At 40.1% G+C, this 14844-nt stretch overlaps 1 protein-coding gene across 1 annotated transcript in view; it reads right to left on the minus strand.

Annotated features, from left to right (window-relative positions):
- The window catches only part of LOC109058193 (EGF-containing fibulin-like extracellular matrix protein 1), a 28955-nt gene that overhangs the window by 6168 nt on the left and 7943 nt on the right, over nucleotides 1-14844 (minus strand). The window contains exons 5-11 of the mRNA XM_042768390.1: nucleotides 14377-14499; nucleotides 11063-11182; nucleotides 9859-9978; nucleotides 9060-9179; nucleotides 8317-8440; nucleotides 8029-8198; nucleotides 4102-4118 (exon numbers count right to left, since the gene is read on the minus strand). Of these exons, the coding sequence (XP_042624324.1) occupies nucleotides 4102-4118; nucleotides 8029-8198; nucleotides 8317-8440; nucleotides 9060-9179; nucleotides 9859-9978; nucleotides 11063-11182; nucleotides 14377-14499 (794 nt within the window). The remainder of the gene's footprint in view (nucleotides 1-4101; nucleotides 4119-8028; nucleotides 8199-8316; nucleotides 8441-9059; nucleotides 9180-9858; nucleotides 9979-11062; nucleotides 11183-14376; nucleotides 14500-14844) is intronic.

Here is a 14844-nt window from a genome sequence, read left to right on the forward strand (position 1 = left end):
CTCATCTGCGGAAAGAAATTATGACATTGGTAACAGGGAGTTATTAGCGGTCAAACGGAGGAATGGAGGTACTGGTTGGAGGGAGCCAAACACTCCTTTGTTGTATGGACAGATCACAAGAATCTAGCCTATATCCAAGAGGCCAAAAGACTTAACTCTCGCCAGGCCCGATGGGCTTTGTTCTTTAACCACTTTGATTTTGTTATCTCCTATCGACCAGGTTCAAAGAATCAAAAGCCTGACGCTCTCTCCAGGCAGTTTGATCTACCCAACATGATTTCAACCCTGGTGAGGATCATTCCCCCCTCCAGGATTGTGGCACCAGTCAGATTGGGAATAGAGTCCATTGTTAGAAAAGCACAGCAGCAGAAGGCTGATCAAGGTAATGGGCCTCCAGGCCATCTTTTTGTACCTAAAACCGTGCGCTCTGATGTTTTGCAAGTGAGGATATTCCTCATCAATCGCATGCCACCCAAGAGCTAGTAGGACCCTAGTGTTCATTTGCAGACGTTTCTGGTGGCCTAAGATTGCTGCGGACAACATGTTGCTGCGTGCTCCATTTGTACTCAGCATAAGGATTCCAGATCCCACCCACAAGGTCTCCTGCTACCCCTCCCTGTTCCTGCTCGGCCATGGTCACATATTTCTATGGACTTTCTAATGGGCCTATCACATTCACAAGGTAACAAAGTGATTTTGGTAGTGGTGGATAGATTTTCAAAGGCTTACCACCTTATACCATTGCCAAAACTTCCTTCAGCTCCACAAACTGCTGAGATTGTTTAGCAGCATGTCTTTAGGTTGCATGGTTTTCCCCAAGATGTTGTGTCAGACCGTGGTCCTAAGTTTGTATCCAGGTTCTGGAAGGCCTTCTGCCAGCTGATTGGGGCTACAGCCAGTCTATCATCTGGGTTTCAACCCCAGTCTAATGGACAGACAGAACGAACTAACCAAGAGATTGAGACAACCTTGAGATGCCTGGTCTAACCCAACGTCCTGGAGTAAACACCTAATTTGGGCAGTATTTGCACACAATACTCTTTGCCATTTCTCAATGGGTATGTCACCTTTTGAGTGTCAAAATGCATTTCAGCCTCCTTTGTTTTCTGAGCAGGAGTCTGAGGTGGGAGTCCCAGCTACCCAACATCTGGTTCAATGGTGCCGCAGGGTATGGAGGAAAGCCCTGGCTGTGCTTCTTAAAGACTTCACAGCTACAACAGCAACGGGCCAACCATTAGTGCAGACCAGAGTATGTGAGCGGAGTGGAGCAGCAACAATTTCCCCTCCACACTCCAAGCATTCAATAATCACTCCGCTCCAGCTCCGATCCGTGTTCACCATTTTCTGCTCCTCGCTCCATGCATCACTCCACTGATCAGAAACACCGCTCCGCCTTCACTGTGTGCCTAAATTATTTCACTATGCTTGAAAAATCAAAGTTCTGTTCAGAAATTATATTAAACAAAAAATAAATGCATAATACTAGAAGAATAGTTTTAACATGGTTTATTGAAACACTACAGTTAGCCCAAGTCCATAAAAGATGACTGCTTAAATCGCTTAGATTACTTGTTTGTGTAACATCTCTCTCTACTATGTTGAAGCTGAGTGTAGTTACTTCAGAAACAGAAAGAATATGCTGTAACTTTTCTGTTTTTCTTCATTCCTGCATGTATGTGCACGATCTGTAGGTTATGTGCGAGTTTGTGTGCTCTGTCCATATACAGCAATGTAGCAGCACATTAGTTTTGAGCTGAGATTAACAAACTGTACAACTTACAACATGCTTTAACCTCCCGCACTTGTCCCTAATTATGTTTAATGCATGAGTTAGCGTAATTTGTGCTTGTGATGTAGCCGTAGTGGAGCAAGTAAAAACCTTGATGCTCCAACTTTCAAAAAATCTGCTCCTAGCTCCAGGCAAAATCACGCCGGTCCACTCCCACCCGGCTCCGCTAACATACTCTGGCGCAGACCAGGACCAACTCTGCGTCCATGGCAGAAAGTCTGGCTTTCAAACATACTCTGGCGCAGACCAGGACCAACTCTGCGTCCATGGCAGAAAGTTTATAGGACCATTCAAGGTTATACAGAAAGTAAATCCTGTTTCCTACTGTATGCTGCTACCCAAGTCTTTGCACATTCACCCCACCTTTCACGTCTCACGCTTAAAGCCTTTCAAATACAGCCTTCTGTCTCCTGCCACCAGGTCACCCCCAGCACCACACATCATTGATGGTCAGCCAGCATACACAGTCTACTGGACACTCAACTGGTTCGTTGATAATGACAGTTCCTCGTGTACTGGGAGGGATTTGGTCCGGAAGAGCGAACTTGGGTCCCTGCTCACCACATACTGGACAAGAGTCTTATTAAGGACTTCATTTGCTACACTCTACCCAAGCTGTTGGGAACATCAGGAGCAGTTCTTAAAACAGGGGGTTCTGTAATATTCTGCCTCAGATTCCCTGGGTTCATCACTGGATGGCACAATTTCAATCCCAGAACACCATTTTGTTAGAGACTTGTAGCACACCTGTATTGAATCACTCCTAATGGCCAACCTTATTTAAATGCCTCACTGCCTATTGTTCTTGTTCAGTCCTGATGTCTGCTTGAGTATGATGCTGCCAAGGATTTGTGGTTTAAGATTTTCCTATCTTCTGTTGAGGTGTTTTTTTTTTTTTTGGATTTCTCTCTTGCCTGAGATTTAAGGACAGCTTTTCTGTTTGGATTACTTTTTTGTATTTTCTACCAAGGAGTGCTTTTTTTAGTTCCTCTGTGGGAAATTCCTGTTAAATGTCTCTAAGACTGTATTTTTATTTTTATTATTATTAATTTTTTTGTTTTTTGAAGTTTTTTCACCTTGAGTAAAGAACTTTAAGAGTCAGACCCGAGTTCGATCCCCATCTGGATCATAACAGCATTAAGGTCAGTAGGATTTCATGATTTACACCATACTCTTTCTGCAGCTCTAAGCTTAGAACGAGGCTCACGGAGAACATCAGATAGCCAAGGGGCAGAAGAGGTGGTACGAGCTGGCCTGGAAGACAATGGGCAGACAGTGTCTAAACAAGATGTGAGAGTGGAGCAGAATCTAGTATCTAGTAGCACTGTTAGCATCAAGAGATGATAAATGTTAAGGGGGAGGAAGCAAAGATGAAACCATAGCAGGTAGCTGGGAGGACGAGAGTGAGCGTAGGTTACGTTGAAAAGTGACATGTGGATGGGTATGTGTTGTGTCAGGGTCCATGTTGAGGTTAAGAGTGAGGAGGAAGTGATCTGAGGTGTGCTGTGGAGTAACCAGTACATGAGCAGTGTCATGTGTAAATAAGGTCCAGTTGGTTGCTTGATTTGTGAGTAGCCGTAGTTAACATTTGCCTGAGATCAAAAGAGGTAAGCAGAGTGTGTAAATCTGCAGCATGAGGTTTATAAGTCTCCAAGCATAACTAGGGGAGTACCATCCTCAGGAAAGGTTGAGAGCAGCACATCTAATTCTTCCACGAAGTTACCTAGTGGTCCTGGGGGTCAATAAACAACTATAAAATGGATTTTAAGCGGGTGGGTAATAGTGGCTGAATGTGATTCAAAGGAGCTGTTGCTACTCAGATATGGTAAAGGATCAAATTTCCAATCATTAGAGATACCTCCACCTCTTCCAGTCAGACGGGGGGAGTGGGAAAAAGAGAAATTATTGGAGCGTGCTGCAGATGTAGCATTGTCCTCTGGTTTGATCCAGGTCTCTGTCAGGGCCATGAGGTTTAGTCTTGAATGATTAGTAATAGAAGTAATAAAATCTGCTTTGTTTACAGCAGACTGGCAATTCCAGGGACCAAAAGAAAAAGAAAGTAGTGTATTAGTAGACATAGGATACATTGTAAAATACAGTGGGTAGCTCCCCCTCCTGCTGTCAACACAGCTCTAATGTTTCAAAAAACATCTGAATGTGTCTTGTGGTAGCTGGCATCAAGACATTAGTAGAAGATCCTTTATGTCCTGCTTGTGAGTTGGGGCATTCATGGATTGGATTTGTTGGTCCAGCACATCCAATAGATGCTTAATCGGATTGAGATCTGGGGAATTTGGAGGCCAAAGCAACACCTTGAACTCTTTGCCATGTTCCTTAAACCATTCCTGAACAGTTTTTGCAGTGTGTCAGGGTGCATTATCCTTCTAAAAGTGGCCATTGTCATCAGGTTTCCCAATACAACATTGTTCAGAAGAACCTTGTTCCTTTTTATTTATTTTTTTTAATCTTCTGCCACCTCTTTCCCAGTTGACATACACGGCCATCCACCTGACCTAAAAGACCAGGCAATCTTCTTCCACTGCTCCATGGTCCAGGTCTGACACTCATGTACCCACTGTAGATGCTTTCATGGCTGACAGGGTTTGTCATGGGCACTCTGACCGGTTTACGCAGATTCATACGCAGCAAACTGTAATGCACTGTATGCTCTGACATCTTTATATCATGGGCAGCATTAAGTTGGGTTCCCCCCCCCCCATTTTTATACTAAATTATCTCTTCTGTGTGATCGGACCAGTCCGCCTAGTATTTGTTCTCTACATGCATCAATGAGCCCATGACCCTGATGCTGGTTCACTGACTGTCCTTCCTTGTGTCAGGTTTCACTGGGAACCAGGAAACAAGGAGACGTGGGAGTTTTTAATGAAACAACATGGGATAACACTCAGGAACTCAGGAAAACATTGCACAATACCTGACGCCGAACTAAGAACAGGGAACATTTTATATACACATGACATGACAAGGGGATGACGAGACACACCTGAGATCAGTAGAACTAAATGGGGAACACCTGGAACAAATGATAAGGACAGGAACGGGAAGGACCAAACATGGGCATAGAAACACACACAAAACACGGAACAGAGTCTGACATTACTCCCTCCTCCCGGAAGGCAAATCCTCGGACCACAGAACATCCAATGGGGAGGGGAGGCTGGGCGCTCTGGAGGTCCCTCAGGACAGACACAGGATGGGAGGCCTCCAGCAGCACTGCCCCCAGGTACCTATTCCGGGTCCCAGGTCAGGAGAGAATCAGGATGGGAGGGGTGGAGCAGCACTGCCCCCACATGACATGACAAGGGGATGACGAGACATACCAGAGTCTGACATTACTCCCCCCTCCCGGAAGGCACGTCCTCGGGCCACAGAACATCCAACGGGGAGGGGAGGTGTGGGATTATTTTGAATTAGAAGGAAACTGTAAAGTTTTGTGTAAACTGTGTAATGTCAAATTGGCTCACAATAACTCTACTGGAGCGATGCGTAATCATATTCATTACAGCCACGTAGCCGTCTAGCTTAGAGACTAGCCAAAGCCAGCTAATGTCATTCACTACAGCCCACCACCACTGTGATCCCGTCCACGCGTCTATTCCTCGAAGACCCACTTCGATGGTTGCTGCGTGATGTCCAGGCGCTTTCCGAAATTCTGTTGGCTTGCTTTTCGTTATCTCTGTGTGCGCGACTTCAGTTCCTGCAGAGCGCGTTTTTTCAAGTGCAGGAATATGTTTCCATCACCCTGTTTAATGCGCATTTTTAAGTATCGAATGAGAAACGAGTGATGGAAATGCCAAATTTAGAATGAAAATCCCTTAAGATTTTACGCTCGCTTGAGGTGGTTTTTGACTTGTGCGAAAAAGGATTAATGCGAATGATGGGAGATGGAAATGCATTTTGCGAATACATTCCTCTAAGTGCATATAAAAAATATTTGACTTTGCGCTATGAGGCGGGATAACTTGCGAACTGCATGATCTCGTTCCACAGCATCTGAAATTTTGTTATGGTCGTTCTGAAATGCCTGAGCAAAGTCTGTCATCTAAGTATTTCTGTATAATGTCTTACATGACTGCATTCCCAAACAGCAGCATGCATCCACCTCCGAAAGCAATGACATCATTTATTGTGTTTAGTCTGCTCGCTCTGAGGTGCAAGTCATTTATCATATATAAAAATGATTATATTCATTTCTACTAGTTTTTCTTACTGATATTTAGTGCCAGTTTAACAGGAAGTGACTTTGATGCATTGGATGGAAACAGTGCTTGTTCGCAAATGTTTTATGTATTATTCCAATTTTGCGCATAAGTTAAATTTGCAACTTTGGATGGAAACCCTAATCGCCTCAGGTCCTGTCTTTCTTTTTTTTTCGTTTTGTTTTTAGATGATATAGCCTACATGACGAAATATGTTTTTAGAAGCCTTTTTAATGCTATTGTTTGACAAAATTCCCTATTGTTTTTGACTTGTGTTTTAATATGTTGGCCGACGTTATATGAAGATGAAGAATTCTGTCAGGCTATTGATTGATTTTTCATTGTTCTGCTTTTCCCCAGCTGATTTTAATAAATAAGCATTTGCTGAGGTTGAGTGTGTGCTCTTCTATTTTTTTTTTTGTTATTGGATTTTTTTCTTTATTACCGCCTAGAATTAAATGATGATAACACGAGGCAAGAGTACGGCATAATTGTTACCTATTTTAGCGGAATTCATTGAGGGATTTGTCAGTGTGATTCATAAATAAAGTATTTCAAAGTATTCTATTATATACATGCACGCACAACATTTTATTTTTTTCGTACCATCTTTTGGGGGTTTCTTGCTTTTAGACTAGTCCAGTGGTTCCCAAACCTGTCCTGGAGGACCCCCTGCCCTGCACATTTTGTATTTGTTGTTGGTGGGGCTTAACTGATTTAGTTGTTGTTGTGTCTACTGATGAGGTGTTTATTGGTATTAGGTGTGTCCCGTTTTGGTTATATACAAAATGTGCAGGGCAGGGGGGCCTCCAGGACAGGTTTGGGAACCACTGGACTAGTCGACTAGTCGGATACAAAACTTCTGTTTAAATGACAGTCAAATTAGTCATCGCGCACATCCCTACTTTCAACTCATGTAATTCAAGAACTAACTGTTTATTTGCTGCCTAATATATGAAACCCCTTGACCATGTGATGATACAATCAATGTTATTCACTTCACCTATTAATGTTGTGGCTGATCAGTGTAGAGTAGCTAGGACAGATCAGGGCTGGGCAACTCTGACCTTTGAGATCCACTTTTCTGCAAGTTTAGCTCCAGCCCTGATCAAACTCAACTGCCTGCAGCTTTCTAGTTACCTGACTTAGTAATCCTTGATAGTGTCTGATTAGTTAACTGCATATTTTATGTTTGAATGTGAAAACAAAACATCTGCATTTAAAACAACAACAACAACAGTTTGCACTGACTAGATGAGTGTAAGCCAGCAGATCATTATTTTATGTGCTTCGTAAAATGTGCACTTCATTGGGTATTCATAAGATAAATTTATCCTCACTCAACATACCTACAGGTATGGTAATGAAAAAATCCCAAAAGAAATCAGTGGACAAAGTTCTGAAAGTACTTTTCAATTCATTATTTATCACTCATTTAATTTTTACTCAATTACAGCAATTTGAATGACGTATCATTGTCTTGTTTTGTATATAAAATTTCAGGCTCCCTTATATAACCACAGTGTTGGGGAAACAATCAGGGCAGAGCTCATTTCTTGCCTAATGTTTTCCTACAGATTATTTCTCATTTTCCTTATTTTCTCCAGATATTCCAAAGCAACTGACACAGAGAAATTTTTACATTTAGACATTTATATCTGATGATGTGATACTGAGGAAAGAAAACTGAATTACCTGCATGTGTGCAATGTGCTACAGAAATCAGGCCTGACCTTGCCTAACAAGAAACTGTGTTAAAACTGAATGTGAGAAGAGATAAAGAATGAATGCACAGTGTGACCAGAAATATCTAATTTGTCAACATAAGACTTGCATTGACTGACAATTACCACAATGTTTTCTTTGTACTTCAAAACCATAAAAAAGCCACCACTTTAAAGACGTTGGCCATTGCCAAAAACATGATTGGTCAAAGAGATATCAAATGAAATGGCTTTAACAGTTTGAGAAATACAAAAATAAAAATAAAAGGTTTGTTAATGAAGATATGTAATAAATCTTTTCCATCTTTTATAGTTTTGGTGTAGTGTGCACTGGGGAAGATGTTTGTGGCTTGAATCTGAAAGATATCTGCTGGTACGGTGCGCTCTGAATGAATGCTCATATATTTGTAAACAATAGACTGCGACAGGCCTCGACATGCACCCGCAGACTGGCATGAACACCGGCTAGGAATGAAAGCAAGAATATTACTCTTCTTTTTTTCATGCTTAAGTGTCTCTGGTCAATTTCTGTGGTCTTCGTCTCTAGCTCTAGTACTAGGATATAAACACAAGACTGACTTACTTTTCCGATGTCAGCACGTAAGGCTCCAGACACGGGTTCTGAGGGTAACAGCGATGACCTCCGTAATAGTTCCAGCACATCTCATCTTCCCTACACTCATGGCCTGTGTCACACTCATTGATGTCTATGATACCAGAGAAAAGACTGTGATTAGCAATATGTCATATCTACTGTATATATGAGAATACAGGCCTTCCAACAGGCCAACCAACTTGCTCCACGCTCCAGAAAAAATATTTTTGTGTTGAATATCCCATTTCAGTCAGAAGTGTTGAATTACAGAAGTTTTACAGAATAATTGCTACTGGAAATTCAGATGGCAAGATACACAACATAAGTTTTATCTGAACATCTTTCCCTCTGTTTAGAAGAGATAAACAGCCTTTTTGTTTCAAGTATGAAGGTAACACTTTATTTTTAGTGTTCTTGTTACACGTTACATGCACTCTAGCAATAACGGTAATTATTACATGCAACTAACCCTAAACCAAACCCTAACCCTAACCCTATAGTAAGTACATGTTGTTAACTAAGTTTACTCAGTTCTTAAATGTATAATTAAACTGCAACAAGAACACCTTAAAATAAAGTGTAACCAATGTGATCTCTGCAATGTTTCCATTAGCATGTGGTTGGGAATTCCTGGCCCATCTTGTTTTGATGTGAAATATCTGGGTGTGGATGGATAGAGAGGAGGCCAGGCAATGACGAGTGTTATATTTTATGAAGGAGGAGGCCGATACCTTGACACATTCTTGTTCTCTGCAGCTGATATCCCTCTGGGCAGATGCAGGAATATCCACCGGGGCTGTTAATACACACATACTGGCACATGTAGCTGGAGAATGCGCACTCATCGATGTCTGGACACACAGCAAAACAACCCAAACTCAACAAACAGTGACATTTAAACCACACTGAGTAAAGACATCCAATATCTTTGTCTAAAGCCAGGCTGAAAACAATCCAGCTAATGATAAAGAATTACTTTTAGGGCTGTCCAAACAAAATTTCGAACTTGAACACTTTTTGAATTTTAGATGAAAATGCACAAAATGTAAAAACATTTCAGTTTGATCAATGTTTGGCCTGTTTGAGCTGAAGATGAAGAGTGAATGAGCACCGGTAATCTGAATGGCTAAACCAAACACCTAAACATATCACATACATATCAAATGAGTCATAAGTCAAGTGATGAATGTGCTCTTACTGTAAGAATAACTTTAATCACAATAAGGACTGTTTTTACATGTTTGTATTTAGTCATTGCACCCTCTTGGGGACTGATGATTTAAAACTCTGGTGTTCACTCGTCTTTCTTTCTAACTGAAATAATTTTCTCTCTGAAATCTGAATATAAGTTAAATATTTGAAATATTTAAAATAATTTAAATTAGTTTTTGCACTTCTTTTGTCAGCTCTCATTACCATTTGTTAAGCACTGAGCCTGTTTCACTGCTAGAAGCATGCACAAACTAATACACCTGGCAAGCAGAAAGTGCACTCAAACCAAGCACAGGGATATCCAGCATTAGCACTTACCCACACAAGAGACTGAATCCGGCGCAAGTTCATAACCCTGATCACACTGACAGATATATGAGCCCAGGAGGTTGAAGCACTGATGTTGGCACGGCTGAGTCAGATCACACTCATTCACATCTGAAACACAAGCCAAATCCATACACAGTTACTGAATACAGTTATACAGGTAATCTATCTGTAGGTAATTTACTCATAGTTATATTCAGCACAATTCCAAGTGTAATATTGGTTTTTAACAATAGTTAAATACGTTGATTAATAGTAACAATTTATTTGGACAGTTAGTTCACATATTTCTTCTCTAACAAAAAAAAAGTCACAAAAAAAAAATAAAACCTTTGCAGGAAACCTTTCCTCGCTGGAGAATTCCTGATGTTGTTGATCAACAAACATAATTTATTGGCAAAGATCTTCAAACTTTGATTCAGAAGTTAGATATCAGGCTAAAGTTTCACATTCCTTAGTATCCTCAAAACAGCTGAACAATATGGAGTTGCAAATTAAACCTTTGAAAGACCCCCTTACATCAACATAGAGGGTGGGCACTACATTTGGCTGTTCCACTAAACCCTAGGATCGATTCCAACTGGTCTCTCTCCTTTTGAAATATGTTGTGCTAACAGATTCACCTTTAATTTGAAGCTCCTCTTACTCTTGTCCGCCCTATGAGATCTTTTAAATTCCTTTGTTAAATATTTGAAATCAAATTCTTGGCAGAACTGTTAAGCATGCTAATATGACAGACTTTATCAGCTAGGCCTTCTTGCCCTTATATCGAACTGACATCTGTTTCACTTTATGGTATTAAGAGTTATAATAAGAGTAAAAAGATAATGAGTACTACTCTAATATATAAGAAGATTCCTGTATGTTGCATAATAATGATTCTTCTACAACACTTAAAAACACAGACTGCTATTTAATGTTTTAATATTTTTCGGATTAACTCAAACAATCCCCTTCAACACCTTGCAATTTTTAAATTCATTGGCTCAATGTAATGTGCTACTTACAAAAAGAGGGTTGTACATTAAAATACAGACTATGTTGATAAGTACTTGCCTTGACCACCAGAGGGTGAGACCAAATGCAAAACAGAAGTTTAGAGAGAGATACTGCAGGATATCTTGAATCCCATTGAACACACACACACTTGTGCAAAGCTGTGCAGTCAGGAAGGCAGGTTAGGTCATTAACTCACCTACACAGCTGTGGTTGTTGCTGGCGAGCTGGTAGCCATCTTTACATTCACAGTGATATGAGCCAGCAGTGTTCACACATCTGTGCATGCAGTAGTGTGATAGCATACACTCATTTCTATCTGCAAAGAGGTTTACACACAGAGTGCTTGAATAAACTCATATAGGATGCTTGAAGGGATACTCCACCCCAAAATAAAAATTTTGTCATTAATCACTTACCCCCATGTCGTTCCAAACCTGTAAAAGTTTTGTCGTCTTCGGGAACACAATTTAAAATATTTTGGATGAAAACAGGGAGGCTTGTGACTGTCCCATAGACTGCCAAGTAAAATACACTGTCAAGGTCCAGAAAAGTATGGAAAGTATCGTCAGAATATATGTAGAAAACATATCCTTCAGGGGTGTGATTCTTCCGGAAAAATCAAAAGGGGGGGGGGGGGGTGCGGGGGTGCGATGGGTTGAGTATTGGTAAACATAATGACCGCTCACCGCTGTCAACGTTTTTTGTGCCTCTGATTCATGCCGTCACTCCGCAAGTAGTCCAATCATTTGTCACGATTGAAGTTCAAAGTGTACGCGCACCGTTATGAATGCGCGCACACCCAAGCATCTACTCACGTGAACAGCTTCAGTTGACTGACAGTCAGTGAACACGGATGATTCAGGTGATCAAATCCAATATATTGTCTTTCATTTTTATATGCAGGTCTAGTAAAATTTTACCAATCTATTGATCATTTTTGTCACGATTCCATAACATTAATGTTAAACGGTTCTGGGCTAACTTAGCAAAGTAACGCCATGTTGGTTATTGCTTACTTCTAGCTAACGTTAGAAAGCTTAGCAGCTTCTACAAGGCTCGAAATTGCCAACATTTTTGTCGCATATGCTCCTGAAATTTAATCTGTGCGACCTAAAAAATATATTTGGGAGTAACGTTATATGTGCGGAGCATATGCGCATATCTGTCCACTAATGACACGTCCGATTTGCGAACTAATGACTCCTTTGAACCGATTCACTTTGATGAATGCTTAAAACTGATCTGGGTCGAGTTTCCCGATAACGATGTACGTTATCTTAGCTCTGAAGAGCGCTCTCTACGTGCAAGGTTACAAACGCTCGCCGCAATTCCATGCGCTTTTCCCAAAAAATTTACTTGACATGAACGAAAGCTACGTGCTACTTAAGAGTCGCTGTCCATTCGCGAAATTAGTGCTGAAATATAACCTATGGAATCGTATTCTGACTTATCAAAAGCTACGGCTGAAAGCATTGAAAAAGCTTGCTGCCAAGTAGTGTTGTCAAAAGTACCGGTGGTACCGAGCGCCCGGTCAACCCGGTTCTTGATGCGCTATCCGAAAGGAGCGCAGATGCGCTGTCTTCAGAAAAGCACTGAGACAAGACTACATCAAAAGGAGGAATTAAGGAAAGGAGCGCTTATCTGATTACAGCCGTTACTGAGGAAACCTCTCGTGTGCTACAAGCGCCTCCTGCTGGCAGAAAATGAGTTTGCATATATATGCCGCCAAAAATAGAGTGGAAGGCTGTGGGAAACACCGCTTCTGTTGTGAATATTATTAAATATTTTAATTTGAATGTCGGATTGAAATGAATGCTGTTATTAGAGTAGTTAATCGTATAATGAATTATAACTACTATAAATATAATGAGCATTAGAATGAAGTTTCTTTAACTATTTAATGCTCCTATAACTTTTATTAGGTTAAAAAAACAAGAGGACATGATGCTATTTACTATTTTTACACACAAGAGGCTTTTAAATGAATTATGAATCTAAGATATGCGTTTTAGAGAATGAACAAATAGTTAACATTGTGTCATATCAGTCAGAAAAGCAGTTATGGTTTTTTTTTACATTTTTTATTTTTTTTTTAGCTAACTTAGATGTTATTCTTCACTGAATAACTCTAAAATGTTTTAAAAAATTTTAATTATGTTTTTGTGTTTTGCTTTGGTACAGAAATTGGTACCGAGAACCGTGGATTTTTACTGGTATCGGTACCGAATACTGAAATTTTGGTACCGTGACAACACTACTGCCAAGAAACAGAAGTAGTCTAATTCAATGTACACTGTTTGCAATTTTTTCATTAAATGTATATAAATTATGTCACTTTGTTTTTTTTTGGTGGGGGGGGGGCTGTCGCGGCGTCATGGTAAGTGCACTGTATAGTTTCCTGCTTTTTTGTCCTTTGCCAATCACACCTATGATCCTTGTGTCGTGGCTGACACAGAAGAGCATACTCTGCCTTCCATATTCACCAAAATGGCGCTACGCTGATGTGGAGTGACACAGAGGAGACAAATTGTTGAATAAAGTCGAAGACGAAAGAAGCTTTTATGGGTTTGGAACGACATGGGCCTAAGTGATTAATGACAAAATTTTCATTGGGGTGGTGTATCCCTTTAACACATTTACAGGGTGATAGAAAACCCTTTTTTATAGATGAAGATTATTTTTTTAATAGACAAAGTCTGATGTGGAAGGTAGTGAAGACAAGCATTAACATGTTTGAAAATGTTTTATTAAATAAAATCATTCTAGGGAGTTCAAGGAATGTACGGGGGGCAAGAAAAGTTGAATTTCGTACTTACTCAATTATCTAATTTAGAGTCTCAGGGATGCACTTAAAAGCTGTCTAATAAACCTGACATTGCTTTTGTAAGTTTCTTTGGATAAAAGTGTCTGCTAAATCCATAAATGTAAATGAGAATGTCTGTTCTGAATGCAGATAGTGCTTCATCATTTGCTAGGCAAGCCTGGCAGAAATGCTGAGAACTATTGTTACCCTACACTAATTATGGGTAAATAAAATTTCCAGCAAATGTGTCTATTATTTAAGATAAAAAAAAATAATAAAAAAAATTTTCAGTGCATCATTGAGATTATCGTGAATTAAAGCCAATTATCATTATTATCACATTATTAGTGTATTATTTACATGAAATATAAGTGTAATATTGTTTTACAGAAATATTTATATTTGATGCTAAAGACATAATTGACACTGAAAGAGCCCCCCTCCCAACTAAAGTTCCCCATAGACCAGTTCAACTAGCAATAACCTGTTGACCCTCCAGCTTAACCAGCAACCACATTGACCAGAAAGACCACACTGGCTGACAAGTTTAACCAGATAAGTTTTGTTTTCTAGAACAGCCCAAAACAGTACTAACCAGCACTTACCAGCATGATTATATATACTTATTATAGGATCATATTTATTGTATATATTGCTAAGTTATATCAGTTGTCCGCTTTGATGACTAGATTGCAGTGTGAACTCACCCACACACTGTTCTCCATGTTTCTGGTATCCAGGATGACACTGACAGGTGTAAGAGCCTCTGGTGTTATAGCAGATCTGGTCTGCATTGCAGGTGTGTAGGCCTTGAGAGCATTCATCTACATCTACCCAAACACACACAATCACACAGGCTGATCAGTGCACATCATGATTAAAGAAAGCTTTATAACATTAAATAGTATTTTATTAAAGCCATAAATTCAAGTGCAGTTAATGTGAGTGGGTCACTGAGAAGTATCATGAAATTAATTAACATGAAAAGCAGAACATTCAATTGGTAATCACTCTACATAGAACCCAAAGCCCAAAGTGTAGCTACAGACTGCTGGATTCAACCAGATTTACTGGATGGAAAGTACTTTTCAGGTTTCTTGCATGATGAATCAGCGAATGAGACCTGGTCCAGAAGCAAGTCCATTCCTGAAGTCTATTTACTGTTCAAATCCATG

Source organism: Cyprinus carpio, chromosome A13, assembly GCF_018340385.1.
Source record: "Cyprinus carpio isolate SPL01 chromosome A13, ASM1834038v1, whole genome shotgun sequence".
Classification (NCBI taxonomy): domain Eukaryota; kingdom Metazoa; phylum Chordata; class Actinopteri; order Cypriniformes; family Cyprinidae; genus Cyprinus; species Cyprinus carpio.